This window comes from Scyliorhinus torazame, chromosome 16, assembly GCF_047496885.1.
Source record: "Scyliorhinus torazame isolate Kashiwa2021f chromosome 16, sScyTor2.1, whole genome shotgun sequence".
Classification (NCBI taxonomy): domain Eukaryota; kingdom Metazoa; phylum Chordata; class Chondrichthyes; order Carcharhiniformes; family Scyliorhinidae; genus Scyliorhinus; species Scyliorhinus torazame.
In genome coordinates this window covers 32,826,376-32,847,301 of record NC_092722.1, presented here as the reverse complement: position 1 = coordinate 32,847,301, position 20,926 = coordinate 32,826,376, and the positions used below count along the sequence as shown (strand labels likewise).

At 46.0% G+C, this 20,926-nt stretch overlaps 1 protein-coding gene across 2 annotated transcripts; it reads right to left on the bottom strand.

Moving 5' to 3' along the window:
* Window positions 1–470: 470 nt before the first annotated feature.
* mad2l2 (mitotic arrest deficient 2 like 2) lies at window positions 471–19,574 on the bottom strand. 2 transcript variants are annotated; one of them, XM_072478195.1, is made up of 9 exons: window positions 19,479–19,574; window positions 18,875–18,926; window positions 17,888–18,006; window positions 17,599–17,670; window positions 9,670–9,770; window positions 6,252–6,346; window positions 3,462–3,535; window positions 1,952–2,044; window positions 471–1,221 (listed from the first exon to the last, which is right to left on the bottom strand). In XM_072478195.1, the coding sequence occupies exons 2-9, from the start codon at window positions 18,912–18,914 to the stop codon at window positions 1,180–1,182; spliced, it is 636 nt and encodes a 211-aa protein (XP_072334296.1). In that variant the 5' UTR covers window positions 18,915–18,926; window positions 19,479–19,574; the 3' UTR covers window positions 471–1,179. The 2 variants fall into 2 exon arrangements, with proteins under 2 accessions (XP_072334296.1, XP_072334295.1); XM_072478194.1 differs by having other exon boundaries at window positions 19,353–19,522.
* Window positions 19,575–20,926: the final 1,352 nt, after the last annotated feature.

Genomic DNA, 20,926 nt, shown 5'->3' with positions numbered 1-20,926 from the left:
ATTCTATGAAAGTCTCTCCATCGCCATTCAAGATTCTGAAGATCCAATTCTTTGACTAAGCTTTTTTAAAATAAATTTAGAGTACCCAATTCTCTTTTTCCCAAATAGTGGGCAGTTTAGCGTAGCCAATCCACCTAGCCTGCACATCTTTGGGTTGTGGGGGGTGAGACCCACACAAACATGGGGAGAATGTGCAAACTCCACTCGGACAGTGACCTGGAGCCGGGATCAAACCCGGGTCGTCAGTGCCGTGAGGCAGTTGTGCTAAACACTGCGCCACCTTGCCGCCATTTGGTCTACGCTTTTGATCATCCATCCTCACATCTCCTTTTCTAGTTAACCGTCTTTATGCCTTATTATACTTCTGTGAAACACCTTGGGCAATTTCCCTATACCAAGAAAAAGAAGAAAGTGAACTTGGAATTGCGATTTTTAAAAAGCTGTTAACAAATTTCACACAATATCCTTGCAACAGTTTAGTATTTATTTAAATACTTTATTTTCTACATTTTAGAAAAGTACAAAGACAAAAAATACACAAACGTCACACAATTTCCTGTTTCTAATTTATAAAATGTCTTTTACTCAGCCAGTTTCTTTCATCTCGAGATGCCGTTGAATCCAAAGTTTCATCCCTCTCCAGGACACCGCAACCAGTCTCTGGTGGGGTAGGACAGGTTTGCTGCCTCCTGTCTGACGAAAGCCATAATCTCACACACTGGTGACTAATTCCATATTATGGAAGCAGGGAGAAAACCACTGGGATGGCTGCAGAATCTAGATTACAAGTGTTGTTCATTTGTACAATGCTCTATAATTGCGCTGCAGTCTGTTCAGAGAAAGTCTGGCCACTAAATTAAAAAGCTATGCCTAATCATGCAGGAGATAAGTTATTTCAAAGCCCAACCTAGAACCATAAAATTACACCAAATTTCATCTCATCCTCAACGAATGTAGCACAAGGCAATGTGCATGGTCAAACCACAAATTATCTCTACAGTACAAAAGGGTTATAACCCATAGATACCAATTCTCTGGATTTGATCCCTACTCATGTTTCACATTAACACAAGTTTTGAAAGTTCTCTTATACCCCACCAGTCAGTTCAATGATTAAACATGTCCAGTAACTTGGGATCTGTTTGATTTGGTAATGTGGCTACTGGAATTGAAGTGCTATCAGGAGATTTTCTGAGCTCTCTCCTCAACATACAACTGCATCTGTAAAAAAAAAAGTTTTTAAAAACATGAATCAACTGCAAATCTCTGTGCGTATAGTGGAAAGCAACACTGCTGAATACATCAGTTTATAAAGAGTTGCTGTTATCATTTTCTTCTGATATAATCTAAGCAGCAGTTATAATAAACTGGGGTAATTCTACAATCCCATGCATCTGACATCTAATGGTTTCAGAAGTTCATAGAGAACAAATTAGAATGAATGATCTTTCATGTGGTATTTTCATAGAATTTACAGTGCAGAAGGAGGCCATTTGGCCCATCGGGTCTGCACCGGCCCTTGGAAAGAGCACCCTACCCAAGCCCACACCTCCACCCTATTCCGGTAACCCAGTGACTCCACCGCACCTTATGTACACCAAGGGAAATTTAGCATGGCCAATCCACCTAACCTACATACCGTTGAACTGTGGGATGAAATCAGAGCACCCGGAGGAAACCCACGCAGATACGGGGAGAACGTGCAGACTCCGCACAGACTGTGACCCAAGCCGGTAATCGAACCTGAGACCCTGGAGCTGTGAAGCAACTGTGCTAACCACTATGCTATCATGCTGTCCAAACAATGGCCTTACTTACCACCCAAAGCTACCACCTAATGCATTCTTCTGGTCAATAAATAGTTTCATAAACATCTAATAAGTTTACAATTACTACACAAGAACCACAAACAGAACATAAGACACCCCTTTGCTAGAATTAAAGTTGTTACCTTTAATATATCTGATGTCATAGTTTTCAGTGGGATTAATCGTGGCTCTCGCATGTTCACTTCCTGTTCATCAGCATGGATCCATGGGAAGTCCTATACAGGGAATAGACAAACAAACGGGTGAAGCCAAAACACAACATTAATTGGTATTTATTGTGTATTCGTTCTTGGGTCTGGGAATTGTGTTTATTCCTCGTTGCCCCAAGGCAGTGGTAGTGGACCTTGCCTTGAATTACTGAAGTCCATCATGAATATTTTGCTCTCAGAATGGTGTTGAATACCGACCTCCAGGATATTGATCGAGTGACAAAATGGGAATTATGATATGTGTCCAAGTCAGGAAAGCACGTGACTTGAGGGAAACTTGCAGGTGACATTGATCCACATGATGTTGCTGCTTATAGTATTTTAGTGGTAGCTTGTTGGATTAGAGGTGTTCTTGAAACAAGAGATTCACTAGGTTGATCCCAGAGTTGAGGGGATTAGATTATGACGAGAGGTTGAGTAGACTGGGACTGTACTCATTGGAATTTAGAAGGATGCGGGGGGAATCTTATTGAAACATATAAAATTATGAAGGGAATAGATAGGATAGATGCAGGCAGGTTGTTTCCACTGGTCGGGGAAAGCAGAACTAGGGGGGCATAGCCTCAAAATAAGGGGAAGTAGATTTAGGACCGAGTTTAGGAGGAACTTCTTCACCCAAAGGGTTGTGAATCTCTGGAATTCCTTGCCCAGTGAAGCAGTTGAGGCTCCTTCTTTAAACGTTTTTAAGAAAAAGATAGATACCTTTCTAAAGAATAAAGGGATTCAGGGATATGGTGTATGGGCTGGAGAGTGGAGCTGAGTCCACAAAGATCAGCCATGATCTCATTAAATGGCGGAGCAGGCTCGAGGGGCCAGATGGCCTACTCCTGTTCCTAGTTCTTATGTTCACCCAGGTGGCATAGACGATGGATTTTTTAAAAAAAATTAGAGTACCCAATTATTTCTTTTCCAATTAAGTGGCAATTTAGAATGGCCAATCCACCTACCCTGCACATCTTTGGGTTGTGGGGGCGAAACTCACGCAAACACGGGTAGAATGTGTGTAAACACCATAGATGATGGATATTGAATTCAGTGGGATGTGTTTCTAAAGAGGTGTTGCATCTACCCCATCGAAGCAAATGGGGAAAGTATGTCACAATTCTTAGTTGAGCCTTCTGAATGACAGGGAAACTCTTGAGGGGCAAGGAAGCGAACGTTTTGCCCTGGCCAGTGATGATACGGCCAATTTGGTTAAGCTAATGGTCAGTGTTGTTGACGCTGACAGCACTGAATGTTTATGGAGTTTATTTCCTTCCAAAGGTTGCCCGAAAGGTCACCGCCATTCCCAACTAGATGTGGTGAAGCTACAGAACTTCTCGATCCAATGACTGGAAACATGTTAAATATGAACCCTCACAATTATCAACAATTGCATAGCACAGACTTTAGCCCACTGCATCTACCCAGATGGTCTACTTACCTTTATCACTTGAATTTTCTCCATGTTTCGAGTGGCAACATCTCGTGTATGAACCAAGACAGTAAAGGTACAGCCTAGAAATAAACAGCACAATTCTAATCCATATATGGGAGGAAATTATTCCAGCTTCTGCTTTCAGTATTGCTTTGTAAATTTCTGCAGTCATGCTTCCGCAGTAGCTCAACAACTAGTCCTCAGAGCCCTACAGGCCTAGAATGTCCCAGGCTCAATTCCAGTCTGCTAAATTAGCTGAGCATCTGGGGCATGTGTTAGGGATAAAAATGCTTCAGTGATGTATTGAAGGAGTGTTGTATGGTCAGAGGTTTGTTGCTTTGGATGAAACATTAAATTACCTGCCTGCCCATGAGTATGTAAGTAATCGAACTACAAGAGGTAGCTCTCCTTGAATTATGGGCACCATTACTTCTGCAACCAATACTAACAAAAACAAATATATCATAGAATTTACAGTGCAGAAGGAGGCCATTTGGCCCATCGAGCTGCACTGGCCCTTGAAAAGAGCACCCTACTTAAGCCCATGCCTCCACCCTATCCCTGCAACCCAATACCCCCACCTAACCTTTTGGACACTAAGGCCAATTTATTACGGTCAATCCACCTTATTTGCACACCTTTGGGCCGTGGGAGGAAACCAGAGCACCTGGAGCAAACCCATGCAGACACAGGGATGTAGCAACCTGAATTGGCCAAGTCCCAATTTAAAATGGCGAATGGTAAAGGCTGATGGGAAATTCAGCCAACACAGGCAGAAACCAGCAGGTGCAGGTTTGCTGTGTATTTAACTCTGCAAAAGCCCAGACAGCATCGATACCAGCGACCATCAGCATAATAATGTAGCAGCCATCTACATACTAATGAGCAATCCACGGGAACAATAGCAACATTTGGGACACACAAAACTAAGCCAGACTCTCCGGCGCCAGCAGGAGCCAACACAAAGAGGTTAACGAACACCTCAAGACCGCCCATCGATCAGGGAACCGCTCCAGTATTGGAGAAATCGAACCAAGCGGTTGGGACAAAGTCCAATCACTTGGGACCAGGTACGGGGTCCGCCCCGAAAGGCGGGAAGCCCCTGGGGACTATAAAGTTAAGCCCCCAAGTTCAACTCGCTCTCTTCGTCCTGCCCGGGTCACCCAGCAACGCGAACCAACCTTGACCGTGACTGGTGCAGTGACTGCCGAAAGACCGTAAGTCTTAATTCAACGCTCGCTACGAGATAGGCGCTCCTAGTTACCAATCCGTACCAACTTCGAATCCCGCAGACTCAGAACCCGAACGAAAGGCCATTTGTTCCCCTGACCTGGTGGGCCAGTCCGAAGTTAAATATAGGCCTGTTAGTTGTAGAAGTAGCTTAGACGTAGAATTTGTGCATGAGTAGCGATTACTGTGTATAATAAATGTGCTTTGATTTGAATCTTACTAATTGGTGTATTGAGTTATTGATAATTACTTGGACTTGAACCTCATGGCGGTATCATAAAGATACCTGGCGACTCGAGAGCAAAGGTAATAAAACAGAGCAATTGAACCAACAGAAAAGTTAGCAACAGCGAGAAAGTGCAAACTCCACACAGACAGGGCGGCATGTGGCGCAGAGGTTAGCACTGGGACTACGGCGCTGAGGACCCGGGTTCGAATCCAAGCCCTGGGTCACTGTCCGTGTAGAGTTTGCACATTCTCCCGAGTCTGCATGGGTTTCATCCCCACAACTCAAAGATGTGCAGGTTAGGTGGATTGGCCATGCTAAATTGCCCCTTAAATGGAAAAAAAGAATTTGGTACTCTAAATTTAAAAAGAAACTCCACTAAGTCACCAAAAGCCGTAATTGAACCTGGGATACTGGAGCTGTGATGCATCAATGCTAACCACTGTGCCACCCCAATGATCTGGTTATTTATTTGCGTGGTGCGTGACTGCTTTATACATGTACTGGCCATACATTTGCCTACTAAAGAGTAACATTTCAAACGTGAAAGACTTTAGGCCAATTGCAAGGACCTGAAAGCATGAAAGAAAGCTCTCCTTCGGTCTCTACATTAAGGGAGAAAAGAGGCAGTGTTATCCAGTGGAAAAGACAATTGAATTGAGCTGTGATGCTACTCAATCAAATGGGCTGGCAGCATTCACTATCCAGGCTTGGAAATCAAGAATTGCCATTTGCATGCATTTTCAAAAAAGCAGATAAAAATAGTGAAAGAAATGTGTGACATCCATAAATGTCAAGAGGGAAAAAAAAAGTGGACAATTTGGTCTGAGAGTCAAGAGAGTGTTGCACTAAGGGGCGGCACAGTGATGTAGTGGTTACCACTGCTGCCTCACGGCGCCGAGGATCTGGGTTCAATCACAGCCCCGGGTCACTGTCCGTGTGGAATTTGAACATTCTCCCCATGTCTGCGTGAGTCTCACCCCCACAATCCAAAGATGCACAGGGTAGGTGGATTGGCCAGGCTAAATTGCCCTAAGTTGGAAAAAAAAAAAAATCGAGCTGGGTACTTTTAAAAAGGTGTTCCACCATGTTCTATTACAGATTCCGAAAAGGAACTGGTGTCTATAAAACCATAACCCCAGTGAAGGAGTTACCTTCAGGATAGGAGGGGAGACCAGAGCAGAGAAAATTTGCTGCTCCAGAGAAGAGCATAAAGAACAGTCCAATTCCCTTAGTCAGATTGCATCTAGTCAGTTTTTCCCTGGATGGCTAGCTGAAGGAAGCAAATTCAGATGCCACAACTGTGGACGCAACAAACACAATCCTACCCACATATTTACCAGGAGGGTTGCTGTCAAGAATTGCATCACAGACACTGATCTTCAGGATCGATGCTCGAAGAAGCTGCTCAACACGGGAAAGCAGTGAATCAGAGCTGCAAAACAATAAGATTAATGGATCTCACGGAAAAATCCAACAATAAAGGTTTGGACGTACAAGTGCCCTTCAAACACTATGTTCTTAATACTCTTTCCTCGATTTTACACCACTTTTCTTCTGAAGACACTGACCCTTCCTGGGTATTGCTCAACTGGCCTTTGGCATTCCGTGATGGACTTCAAATAGGAGTCTCATTAATGTTTATTTATAATAATCTTTATTATTGCCACAAGTAGGCTTACATTAACACTGCAATGAAGTTACTGTTAAAATTTCCTGGTCGTCACAGTCCGGTGCCTGTTCGGGGACACTGAGGGAGAATTCAGAATGTTCAATTCACCTAACAAGCACGTATTTTGGGACTTGTGGGAGGAAACCAGAGCACCCAGAGGAAACCCAAGCAGACATGGGCAGACTCTGCACAGACAGGGACCCAAGCGGGAATCGAACCTGGGACCCTGGCGCTGTGAAGTGATAACCACTATGCTACCATGCCGCCTTACCATGGAAATAACACAACCATGTGTGATCCTGACCTCACCTGTATAATTCTATGAACAATAGAGAAAATGTCTATACACACTCCCAGGCCTCTCTGCTCCTGCTCCTCTTCGCTCCCATTTTTTGCAGAGGACCCCAAGCTGCCCCATCATCAACTCTTGTGACATCAGCCTCAGGAACAAACCAGCCTGTTTTCAGAATTAGAGCAAGATCATATAGATTGATTTAAAAGGGAATGTCAGCATACTTTTTTTTTTTTTAAATACAGAAATAGGGAGATGGGAATAATGAGAAAGAGTCAGAAATAAAAGACAGCTCTGGAAAACAAAGTCAACTATTTTGCTCCAGACCTTGAAGCACCCCTAGCCTTTAAGCTACAGCACTAGCATCTACCCAGCAATGTTGAAAATTGCCAGGATATGTCATATACACAAAAAACAGGACAAATCCAACCCAGCCAATTGAAGAACAGATATGTAAGCAGATTCTGGATAGATCTAGAAATAATAGGGTTGTAGTGAGAAATTTTAATTTTTCTCATATTGACTGGAAATGCCTTAGGGCTAGAGGTCCGAATGGTGAGGAATGTGTTGAGTGTATCCAGGAACAATATGTGGATAGTCTGACTAGAGAGGAGGTTATACTGGACCTAGTACTAGGGAACGAACCCGGCCAGGTCATCAAAGTTGCAGTGGGGGAACATGTGGCGAACAGTGACCACAATTCGGTAAGCTTTCGGATAATCATGGAAAAGGACGAGTGTTGTCCAAGGGTTAAGGTACTAAATTAGGGGAAGGCTAACTACATCCAGATTTGGCAGGATTTAGAGGCTGTTGTTTGGGAGAGGCTGGATCCCCATTTGGCATGTGGGAGTCTTTTAAGCAGCAGTTGATGGGAGTGCAGGACTGGCCTGTGCCGATGAAACAGAAAGACAGGAAAGGCAGGATTCAGGAACCGTGGATGAACAGGAAAATTGAGAGTCTCATCAAAAAGAAAAAAGGATGGACTTCCGGTTGCGGCGATGCACTGCTAAGCCGCACGTTTCGGCAGCTCCCGTTCTAACGGACTTTTGGGCTCTTTTCGGGAGCCCCAACGGAAATTTTTTCAGACCAAACCTAGTGTGGGGTGATGAAGGAAGGTGTCCCCCCCAGGGGTGTATGGAAAGGACCAGTGGCAGTGGCCAGATTGCAAAGGATCCTTTGGAACAGCGGCAGAGAAGAGAAGGGAGAAGCAAGATGGCGGCAGATGGAGCCCAGACGACATGGGGCCCGGACCAGCAGGAATTCCTCCGACGGTGTGTGGAGGAACTAAAGAAGGAGGTGCTGCCGCCGACGCTATTGGCAATCGATGGACTGAAGGAAACACAAAAGGTCCAGGCGATAGAGCTCCGTGGAGTGAAGGCAAAGGCAGCCGAAAATGAGGATGAGATACAGGGCCTGGTGGTAAAAATGGAGACGCATGAGGCGCTACTTAAGAGGTGTATCGAAAGGTTGGACGCCCTGGAGAACAGCTCGAGGAGGAAGAACCTACGGATTCTAGGTCTCCCCGAAGGAACAGAGGGAGCTGATGTTGGGGCTTATGTGAGCACGATGCTCCATACGCTAATGGGAGCTGAGGCCCCAACGGGCCCCCTGGAGGTGGAAGGAGCGCACCGGGTCCTTGTGAGAAGACCAAAGGCGGGTGAAATACCAAGGGCGATAGTGGTGAGATTTCACCGCTTCATGGACAGAGAGGCTGTTCTGAGCTGGGCCAAGAAGATACGGAGTAGCAAGTGGGAGAATGCGGTGATATGAGTGTATCAGGACTGGAGTGCGGAGGTTGCGAGAAGGAGGGAGAGCTTTAATCGGGCCAAGGCAGTGCTTCACAGGAAGAAAATAAAATTTGGGATGCTGCAGCCGGCGCGATTGTGGGTCACGCATCAGGGCAAGCACTACTACTTCGAAACGGCGGATGAGGCTTGGACCTTCATCCAAGAGGAGAAACTGGACTAGAACTGAGAGTTTGATGTTGGGGGGAAACAACGAGGTTGTGGTACAGAAATGTAAATTGGGAAATGGGAGGTTTATTATATAGTAACGTTGGATGGGGAATTTCTCTCCCCTTGATGGGGGGGACACGAAGAAATGTGGGCGCCGGTGGAAAAAGGGACAGAGAGAATGAGAATGGGGAATGAGGGAGCTGCGCCATAGGGGGCGGGGCCAATAAGAAAGCGCAGGATTTTTCCCGCGCTATGGAGATGATGGCGGGAAGATAGGCGCAGGAAGGAAGAGAGCCCCACACGCAGGGGGGTCAAAGAGAGAACGGGGGAAGCCGGGGTCAGCTAGAGTTAGCTGACATTCGGAAGCATTATGGGGGGAGTAACCATGTTCGATGGGGATCTAGCGGGGGGGGGCAACTAACTGGGTTGCTGCTGCTGAGTGCAAGGGGGAGCTGGCAAGAAGAGGTGGTCGGGACTGGAAGGCGCCACCTGGGGGACAGGTGGGTGCGCGGGACCTGGACGGGGGGGCTGGCCCAGAAAAGGGGATGGCTAGTCGGCGGCCGGGGGGTGGATTACCCACGCTAAATTGCCCCTTAATTGGAAAAAAAAAGAATTGGGCACTTTAAATTTTAAAAGAATGCAGGAAAAGGGTTACAATATTTAGATTAATGGTAAAAGGGAGACCTAAATGATTTTTTTAACTATTCAATTTTAAACAAAGAGATTAAATCAGCTCTACTTGCGTTAGATCCAAGTTTAATTGTAACAATTTCAGGAATCTGATCAATCGTTTGATGACGTAGGTAGTACAAGAAAACAGAATGCTAAAAATACCTCACCTGACAGACAGTAGAGGAGGTTGGGATATCTCAAAGACAAAGCGTTCCACAGGATGATGCTCCTTATCCAGGATTACCAACACTATACGATCCACTTCATTCTAAACAGGAAAAAGAGTGCAGGTCATAGTCCACCAGCAGCACATCCCAAGCATATTAACAAACAGACATGAACAAAGATTGGCAGGAACCTGCAACAGCCCTTCAAGCAACAGTTTCTGCTGATACACAGACATCCCAACAGCAGATAGAGAACCGATTATTTGCTGGATTTCACGGACATTTCAGTAATCTACTTGTTCTCAGGAGGTGAGTGGACACTTCCCAAATGCAGAGTTGTAATGGGGGATGCTGGTGGGGGAGGGATTTGATCTGGCAACAATAGGAACCACAGATGTTCAAGTCCACATTGTTTGTACTTTGAAGGGAACTTGGAGGTGATGGGTGTCCCAACACCATTACCCTATTTCTGGTATCCCTTTGTGGTACAGGTTGCAGGCATAGGTGATATTAAGGTAACTTGGAGAGTTAGCCTACTTGTAACACTAATAAAGATTGTCATTATGATTAGGAGATAATTTAGCAAGGACGTTATCAGATAGGTCAATAAGTGGACAAAAGTCCCCTCTCTGCCACACGTATGTTGTGGGGAGAGAGAAGAGATATAGAAAAAGTGAGCAATATAGACTGACATCAATTTGTAACCCTAACAGCTGCTGTGCACATACCCCAGTTTCACTTGATCCAAGTACTTACCACCCTCGGAGGGTGACATATTTAAATGCAGTTGGGGTGTCATATGTGGGTCCCTTTAAGAAATGGGTGTTTATCAAATAGCTGCAGTGATGTCATTGTGTGGGTGGAGCTGGAATGTGATTCTGTCTTTTACTTTTGTTTTGAGCTGGAAGCTGCTTTGTGTCTTGGTTTCGTTTTCAGTTGGGGAGCTGCATTGAAGCAAGAAGGTGTATTTTGATTTCTCTATGTGCCTACTAAAGAATTTCTCCAGATCTTGATGATTTCAAAGTAATACCTGTTTCTGTAAGGAATGCAAACCTATTGTCTTTGTTAAAAAGGGTTTTTGACTTATGGATGTTGTTAGGAAAGTTATTAAGAGTTACCTATAGAATATTGTATCTGTGGGGATTATCAGTGTTGGTAGTTGATAAGATGTTTACTTTGTGTTTATAAAATGTTGTCTGGATTCATAGAATAAACATTGTTGTTGTTTAAACATACTTTAGATCTCTGTTGCATCACACCTGGAAAGTGGGCCCTTGTGCTCCCTATAACAAAAATCTATTTAAAGTTGTGGGTCAGGTGAACTCCATGATATACTTTGGTGTTCTCTAAAACCTGGCCCATAACAGGGGTAAGAGGAGATAATTTGGAATAGAAACTGATTCAATGAAATGTCTTGCTCCAATATATTACAAACTTTAAGACAACATTTTTAAATGTTTATTAAATTGGCCACTGCAAATAACATGATCTTTGGGTTTCTGAGCCAGACAGTCCGGAGTATCAAATAAATAGCTAATTGAGTATGGACATTCACAACCAGATGGGAAATTTACACATCCCTTTGTTTAATGATGGATAATCAACAACAGAACTATGGCATTCCAGCTGATTCATCTTTCTGTTTCACCAAGAACAAAAAGAACATTGAAACTCTGTTAGACAAATGTGATTGACCCTCCATTGTATTATGATGGTTTCTCATTCAAATTAGATGATGAATTCCAAAGTATCAAACGAGAACACAGGATGTGTGATCAACATACTATCTTGATTTGAACAAAGGATTTTCAAACCTGTACAAGTCACACAATGAGCACAGCCATGTTTTTTATATGCTTTTAAAACAGCAAAGGTTCCTTGCAGAAAAAGAGTTCTATCCGAGTCCTTCAGAAAAGTAAATGAGCTATCTGGAAGTCAACTACGTAGTCAAAGTAATAAACAGCAATATCTCAAAAGTGTGAGGACTCTCCCCAACATTTTTCAATTCCACGTTCACCTCAGAACCAACCTTCTGAAAAATCAACTACAAGTATCACTGGGAATCCTCTGCTTAGAAGAACTTCACATCAACTAAAAGCATCAAGCCATCTAAAAAACTATAGGCCTGCCACAAAGACTTTGTAATTGTATTTTTTTTTTCATTTGTATCTAACCTTTGTGATAGCATGTGTAAGGTGTAGCCACGTAAAATGGCTGCGTTCCGATTAATCTGGCCAAAACCCAGTTTGAAATGGCTAACCCGAAAGGCTGCTGGGAAAAGCAGCTAACAAGACACAAGCAGGCAGCTGCAGACAGTATTGCATATTCGGCTCTGGGGAAGTTAGCCCAGATCGATACTCAGGGCTATCAACAACCCATCAACCCAGGTATTTGCAGTTACATTCAGGACTGTTTGCAGCCCATCTATCCAGACACCTGCAGTTAAATCGGCTATCCCTGGGAACAATTGCAACATATTAGCAATTGAATACCGGGCCAGACCTGTCGGCGCCTGCAGTGGCCGAAACAAAGACAGGTGAACGACCACCCCCCGATCGAGGAATCGCCTCACCATTGGACACATCGACCCCAGGGATTGGGAACAAATCCAATCACTTGGGACTCAGGGTCAAGGGCCGCCCCGGGAGGCGGGAAGCCCCTGGGCCCTATAAAAGTGAGGGGCCAAGTTCAGATCTCTCTCTCTCTCTCTCTCTCCTCTTCGCCTGCTCGAGACCTTCGTAAGAACAGCAACCGGCAACAGTAAGTTTGAATCCAGCGATCGCTATCCGGTAGAAACACCTAGCCACCGACCTGTAGCAGCCTTTTGAATCCCGCGGGCCAGATCTGATTGGACAAGCCATTCGTTTCCCTGACCTGGTGGGCTCTTCCTAAGTTAAGTATTGGCCAGTAGTGATAGGTTTATTATATAGATAGTAGTATTAGTGTATTAATATTGCTTGTTGTATATAATAAATGACCGTTGTTCTAATCCTTACTAAGCGGTGTGCTGTATTATTAATCATAACCTGAACTTGAACCACGTGGTGGTATCATAAAGTTACATGGTGACTCATGAGCAAAGGTGACGTAATCAGAGCAAATAGACTAAGGTTAAAAAGAGCAACATAATTGGCGACATCCTGACGGGACCCGATCTAGAAGTGGAAAACCACTCCGGGAGAACCCAAGAAATTTTGAATTAGAATCCAATCGGAAACAAAAAAAAAAAACCCACAAGTGTTCAAGCGGTTCTGGTTAATAATTCACAATTCGGAAGTGTGTATATGCATGCGTAACTAACAGGGTTATAAGGCAAAACTGATAGCTTTTTTGTTGCGTCAAAACTATCGGCAGTTGGTATTTCGGAAATTAGCGCAAGCCGTACCCGCATCTACCACACCACCTTAGCCCCCTGTTCCAAATTCGAACGTAACGAGCAGATAAGAGAGAGCCATGCAGGCAATGCAAGCGATGCAGCGCCTCATGAACCCCGAAGATTTTGCTGTCGCACCAGTCAGCAGCGTAGGAGCGGGACAGTGTCCCGTTTGGGAAGTGGCAATCCGCAAATTTCTGCAGGGCAAAGGATGGCCCATGTGGAAGGATTTCTGCAATAACGACGACTCAGGTCCTGGAAGTATAGGGCATACTTGGTGGGAGAACCTGAGTGAGATCCACAAAAAGAGTTTAGCAAAAGCGCACAAGCCGATGGCAATTGTGTCCTGTCTGGCACAATTGCGAGGCACAGAGGAGGTCGTCAGGACGCTCCGCAAGGAAATAGAAGGCATACATCGGATGAGTAAAATCGATGTATGCAAAGTTGAGAAAGAGAACATGGAGTTAAAAGGGAAATTAGCAGCAAAGGACGAAGAGGTGGCTGACGCCAAACGGGGTCACCAATCTTGTATGGCGCACTTGAGTAGTTTCCAGTCACAATATGAAAAGGCTTATCAGGACCTGCAGCGTGCAGTCCTGGTAAAGAAAGAAACAGAAAACCAGGTAGAGACGCTCCAGAAACAATGCAGTGATCTCAAGGCAGCCTTGAGAGCGCTCCACGCCACAACCACGGAACAAAGGCAGAGTACTTTGGACCATGCAAAGTGCCGAAAGCAGATTGCAGACTTGAAAGCACTACTTTCTGTCCAAGAGGGATTTCAAGAAACCTTTGGGGAAAGTTTAGACCAGGAAGACGGCCCTGATTGGGAAGAATTGCAAGAGACAGCGCAGAGATATGTTCAGGGAGCATGTGCGCAGCGAAAACCCCAAAGGAGGAAAGCACCCCCACCCCCCAGACAACAGATAATACAGGCTCCCATGAACCCTGTAACAACCCACCGCACCGCCACAGCAGACGAGGCGGAAGTCTTATATTCCACCCCCCTCACAGTGACCCAATTACGGGACGCGTGTGCCAAAATCACACCGTTCCTCCCCGCTTCAGACCCACACCATTTCTTTGCCACCGTCAAACACCAGGCGACCATGTACGGCCTGGATGAGAAAGAGCAGGTAAAGCTCACGGTCCTCAGCTTAGACCCATCGGTCGCAGCAGCCCTTCCCGACCCACAGAATGTAGGAGGAGGCACCCTTGCAGAAATGCATACCGCCATCCTGGATGCGATCGGGTACAACCGGGGCGACCCCGTAGACGGTCTGAATAAATGCAGACAGAAAAAGTCTGAACACCCCACAGCGTTCGCAGGACGCTTGTGGATTCATTTTGAAGCCGTTTTCGGCAACGTAGACCGTGCCCATTTGTCCCCAGACAATATGGCCAAGTGGACACGCACCCTTATCTTCCATGCCACGGAAGCAGGACAGAATGCCTGTAGCAATTATGACCCCACGGAGGAGGCTCATAATGAAAAGTGGGTGGTCAAAAGATTGTCCCGCGTTTGGGAACAAGCGGCTCACGGCAAATCAGCAACTAGAACCCCCGAGGAAAACCAAGCCGCCGCAGACGTGCAGGCAATAAGACCCACTCGCCACAACCCCGCCTGGGTAAACGAGGGAAAGAACAACCCCCCAGCCAAACCGCAAGAGTGCTACAATTGCGGACAGTTGGGACATTTTGCTAAAGAATGCAATGGCCCTAAAAAACCACAGAGTGCCCAACCGACAGGCACTCTCAAGAAAAAGGCAGAGCCCATAGCGACCGACAACTGAGGTGTCCACATGATGATTTAAAGGAGACACTTGGTGAAAAGTGTTGTCCTTTCTGATGGAACCTGCAGAATGTTTTATGTTGTCTGTCTGTTTGTTAAATGTTGTTCGTCCTACAGGAGAATGTTCTCACCGCCCCACATCCATTCACCTGAACTTTTTAGCTCTTTTCCCAATTGGACAAGCCAGACGCTTGTTCAGCGGTACCAACTTGTCCACAGATACATGGTCACCAGACCAGACGCCCGATCGTAGCTACTCTTCTGATTTGATGGTAGAATCAGAACAGTAACCCCACCATGATGACTACATTTTTGTCCGTTCTTTGGTCGCTCAGGCAGTGGAGAAACGGCGTGAGACCCGCCCTGCCTGGGGACCCCCCCGTTGGTCAAAAACGCTCGGGTAGGGAAGATACGGTATTGGTAGCCATCCTACCCAGGGACTCCACCCAAATCTTACCCGTCGCGGCCCACACGCACCTCATTCGAACTTTTCTTTCAAAAACAGTTTTATTCTATTTAGGCAACCTTTGGGTTGCTGCCACATGCTATTTACATCCTGGAACATTTGGTTGATAAACTTAGCACTGGGCCACCATTGGGAAGTGTGCCGTGTCCAAACATTTGTTTTGGAAAAAAACAAATGGGGGGGGGGGGGGGGGGGGGGGGGAAGAGTCACATATTGTGACTAATTATAAGGGTTTAATTGGCCCCCAAGAAGGAAAGACACACTAACACACCAGATATTAAACCGAAGTATTTACACACACTACGCTTGTCTTACAGGACTCCAGAAGCTCCACGTCCGGAGAAAACCAGCGAACACAGGAAAAGGAAAGAAAGAAGACAGCCATGAGGACTCCTTTCATCGTGCTCAAATGTTCGTTCTGGACATTTGGTTGCGCGGGAACGCGGACCCCATCACTCCAAACCCCTTTACTGTTAACACTTCACGGCCCAGTAGTACCAAGGGCCCAGTCACCAACCACGCTGCATTATCCTGGTGTGCCAAGTTCATAACTTGGTACTCCTTATCGTACATCATTGAGGCACTGTTGGCATGGGCTATACTCAGTTGTGCAGTACAGACCATGCGCCTCCGCAAGTGGAAAAGGAGAGCGTACCGCGCTCGAACCCCGGTCTATCGGATCCAATCCACGATATTCGGCTATGACCAGACCCCAGGCCCCCCGACATATGAATAATAAAACATGCACTGGCGGTTTTTCCTGTAAATAAAAAGAAAATGTATGGAAATATATGATCCTGAGCTTGACTGCCAAGCCAGGAAAGAGTATATTAAATGTTGTGATTATTATTGTATGTTTAGAGAGATAAGATTGTAAAATGCTTGAAGAATTGTTTCGGTAAAATTAGAGGTTCCCAGTTTATTTTTTTTATAGATTTTTGCCCCTGCCTGACATAGCGCCCTCAAGAATTGTTTAGGTAAATTTTTGTGCATAGTTAGGGTCAGAGTAGTGGCCATGTAGGAGGTGCCCCCCCCCCCCCCCCCCCCCCCCCTCCCCGGTCAGGGAACGAAGAGGACAACATTTATGTGATCCTTCACGCTTCGCATTAGGATCACAAGGCTGGAATGTAGCCACGTAAAATGGCTGCGTTCCGATTAATCTGGCCAAAACCCAGTTTGAAATGGCTAACCCGGAAGATTGCTGGGAAAAGCAGCTAACAAGACACAAGCAGGCAGCTGCAGACAGTATTGCATATTCGGCTCTGGGGAAGTTAGCCCAGATCGATACTCAGGGCTATCAACAGCCCAGCAACCCAGGTATTTGCAGTTACATTCAGGACTGTTTGCAGCCCATCTATCCAGACATCTGCAGTTAAATCGGCTATCCCCGGGAACAATTGCAACATATTAGCAATTGAATACCGGGCCAGACCTGTCGGCGCCTGCAGTGGCCGAAACAAAGACAGGTGAACGACCACCCCCCGATCGAGGAATCGCCTCACCATTGGACACATCGACCCCAGGGATTGGGAACAAATCCAATCACTTGGGACTCAGGGTCAAGGGCCGCCCCGGGAGGTGGGAAGCCCCTGGGCCCTATAAAAGTGAGGGGCCAAGTTCAGATCTCTCTCTCTCTCCTCTTCGTCTGCTCGAGACCTTCGTAAGAACAGCAACCGGCAACAGTAAGTTTGAATCCAGCGATCGCTATCCGGTAGAAACACCTAGCCACCGACCTGTAGCAGCCTTTTGAATCCCGCGGGCCAGATCTGATTGGACAAGCCATTTGTTTCCCTGACCTGGTGGGCTCTTCCTAAGTAAAGTATTGGCCAGTAGTGATAGGTTTATTATATAGAAAGTAGTATTAGGGTATTAATATTGCTTGTATATAATAAATGACCGTTGTTTTAATCCTTACTAAGCGGTGTGCTGTATTATTAATCATAACCTGAACTTGAACCACGTGGCAGTATCATAAAGATACCTGGCGACTCATGAGCAAAGGTGACGTAATCAGAGCAAATAGACTAAGGTTAAAAAGAGCAACAAAGGCGACTGAGTGAGATGTTGCTTTTTCTTTTTGAAAGGCACAAGGGTGGGATAACAGACCTTTATTTTTAAACTCACAAAATTCTTGCTGCTCAAATTATTTAAAATCGGGACAATCACACTGAAGACACAGCTCACATACAAACCACACTGTTCACAGGCAGATTGAAAACCTAAATTTTGTCCGTGACAAAAGTATGTTCATATAAACAGTTGTACATGATGATGTAATACCCTACTAAAGATTTTCCTCACCTTCTCAATCAGAGGTTTGATGCAGTGTAGTGTGTCCTGGATGTATTGGTTAAGCTCTGGGTGGCACGACATCTAGACAAACAGCATTCAGAAAGGGTAAATAATGCATCATTCAATTTTTTAAAAAGTGATTCTTAGCATGATATCCCAATGTCAGCTCCATACTAAAACTCAAAAATGTTGCAACCAAGTGCGTAGTGCGACACAAATGTTCAGAAAATAAACTATTGTGAACTGCAGATCACTGCTTCAGACTATCAACACGCTGAAAAGTCATCCATTGTCTCACCTGGACAGGCACATTATACTTCTTCCTCTTCTGAAAGATTCCGATTGGATAAACCTCCCGCACATACAGGATCATATGTATAGCCACTTCTAGAAATTCACACAGTACATCTGCAACCACTGGAGACACAGTGAGAAGATGAGATCAGTTACAACTTGCGATGCAAAGACATTGGGTGTCAGACGAATATAGGGAAGGGAAACAGGGTTGTAATAAAAATTTGGAACACTACTGGTCCTACTTTGCACAAAGTATTGTAAGGCAATCAGTAGAGGCCTCCACATCCCTGTAGGAGAGCTGCAAAACAAATATTGTACTCAAATTTCTGTTCCTAATCACCACTAATAACCACCAGAAAGTGTCCATGACAAAAGGTGAATACGAGATCAGGTTCAGTTATGATGTCCCCAACATTGACGGTTCGGTTGCACAATGGTTAGCACTGCTGCCTCACAGTGCCAAGGACCCAGGTTTGATCCTGGCCCCGGGTCACATTCTCCCTGTGTCTGCATGGCTCTCACCCCCAGCTATGGTAGTGGAGTCCGTCACTTTAGGAACTTTCAAGCGGTTATTGGATAGGCATATGGAGTGCACTAGAATGATGGGGAGTAGATTGATTTGAACTTAGTTTCAGACTAGTTTGGCACAACATTGTGGGCCGAAGGGCCTGTAACTGTGCTGTACAGTTCCATGTTCTAACCCAAAGATGTGCAGGATAGATGATTTGGACACGCTAAATTGCCCCTTATTTGGAAAAAAAAGAATTGGGTACTCTAAATTTATATTTAAAAAATAATGTCTCCAACACTAACTTTGCCCAACAGCTACTTGGGCAAGCTACAGCAGACAAGTACATTCCAACTAGTCAGCAACTTCTGAAAGGAGCAAAGGGAGGTAATTGACATTAACATAAATGAAATAGCCAGTTTATTATAATTTCTTACAGAATATCACTGACTGGCAAGGTGAGAATAACAAAGTCCGCACCTTGTCCAAAATTGAGATCCTGTCGTGTGAGGGTGGCCATACTCACGAACACCTGTTGGAGGAACAAAATCAATTACAATTAATCCAGATGGCAGGGTTTAAAATTGTTCATGCTTTGTCCCACTTGCAGATGAACAATATGTAGTAAATCGTCCCGAGGCACTTTGCAGAAGCGTTAGCAAACACAATTTGGCACTGAGCCACATAAGATATTAGGACAAGTGAACAAAGCTTGATTTGAGGGAGTATCTTAAAGAGAGCAAGTAAACTGATTCCATAACTCAACACATTTCCCCTTTAGAATATTTGTAATAATTTTTATTGAGCATTCATCAGCTCGAACACTTCGAATTCTATTATTTCAGTTTTAGTCCAATGAACCTGGTGCCACTCTCAGGTCCTGATTCCGGTGCCTGAGATGGCAGAGCAGCCGAGACCGGACACCTGGGCTTTCCAGAAGGGCGATCGGGCTCCTTACCGCCCTAATCCGGGCACCAAGAGTGCCGGCCGCCACACCAACAGCTGCTGAGGGCGCGCCCAATTTACTCCGCCGACAGCTTCATTGTTCCTCGACGCTGCACCCTAGGCCGCATCCTGACCTCACCTTGACCTCCTGCCGTTGCCGTTTCCCGGCCACGCAGTGCGCGGTGACGTATAGGCCTGCGTACCTAAACGCGGCGCAGCGCGCGCTTCCGTTTAAACCCAACGGCTTCGAGAGGAATAGAGCGCGCGAGGCGTGCTACCGTCATCACTTCCTCTATCTTCGCAGCTTCACACCCTCCCTTCCAGCTTGCACCCTCCTCACCCCAGTCCAAGTCTATTCAGTCTCCCCACATAGCTAACACCCTCCAGACCAGGCAACATCCTGGTAAACATCCTCTGCACCTTCTCCAAAGCCTCTCTCACCTCACACACTCACCTCAGCCCCTCTCTCACACACTCACCTCAGCCCCTCTCTCACACACTCACCTCAGCCCCTCTCTCACACACTCACCTCAGCCCCTCTCTCACACCCTCACCTCAGCCCCTCTCTCACACACTCACCTCAGCCCCTCTCTCACACACTCACCTCAGCCCCTCTCTCACACACTCACCTCAGCCCCTCTCTCACACACTCACCTCAGCCCCTCTCTCACACACTCACCTCAGCCCCTCTCTCACACACTCACCTCAGCCCCTCTCTCACACACTCACCTCAGCCCCTCTCTCACACACTCACCTCAGCCCCTCTCTCACACACTCACCTCAGCCCCTCTCTCGCACACTCACCTCAGCCCCTCTCTCACACACTCACCTCAGCCCCTCTCTCACACACTCACCTCAGCCCCTTTCTCACACATTCACCTCAGCCCCTCTCTCACACACTCACCTCAGCCCCTCTCACACACTCACCTCAGCCCCTCTCTCACACACTCACCTCAGCCCCTCTCACACACTCACCTCAGCCCCTCTCTCACACTCACCTTAGTCCCTCTCTCACACACTCACCTCAGCCCCTCTCACATACACCTCATCCTCTCACATTCACCTAATTCCCATTATTTATACCCCACCTCACATCCTTCACTCTCATAAGTTCAGTAAGAAGTCTTACAACAAACACCAGGTCAAAGTCCAACAGGTTTATTTGGAATCACTAGCTTTCAGAGCGTAGCTCCTTCATCAGGTGAGTCACCTGATGACTTACCTGATGAAGGAGCTACGCTCAGAAAGCTAGTGATTCCAAATAAACCTGTTGGACTTTAACAAAGAACAATACGGCACAGGAACAGGCCCTTTGGCCCTCCAAGCCCGCACTGGCCACGATACCAACCTTTGCCAAAACCCTCATCACTTCCTTGTGCCATATCTCTCTATACCCATCCTATCCATGTGTTTATCAAGATGCCTTTTGAATGCCGTTAATGTATCTGCTTCCACAACCTCCCCTGGCAACGCATTCCAGGCACTCACCATCCTCGCACATCTCCTCTAGACTTTGCCCCAGGGACCTTAAACCTATGCCCCCTGGTGACTGAACCCTCCACCCTGGGAAAGCCTGCTCATCCACTC

Bases quoted from the DNA above. Each gene is read 5' to 3' on its own strand.
- mad2l2 (XM_072478195.1), bottom strand. From the start codon at position 18,914: ATGGCCACCCTCACACGACAGGATCTCAATTTTGGACAAG. The intron at 6,347-9,669 runs GTGAGGTATTTT...ATTGTTTTGCAG, and splicing joins CCTCCTCTACTGTCTGTCAG to CTCTGATTCACTGCTTTCCC. The intron at 1,222-1,951 runs GTAACAACTTTA...TTTTTTTTACAG, and splicing joins TGACATCAGATATATTAAAG to ATGCAGTTGTATGTTGAGGA.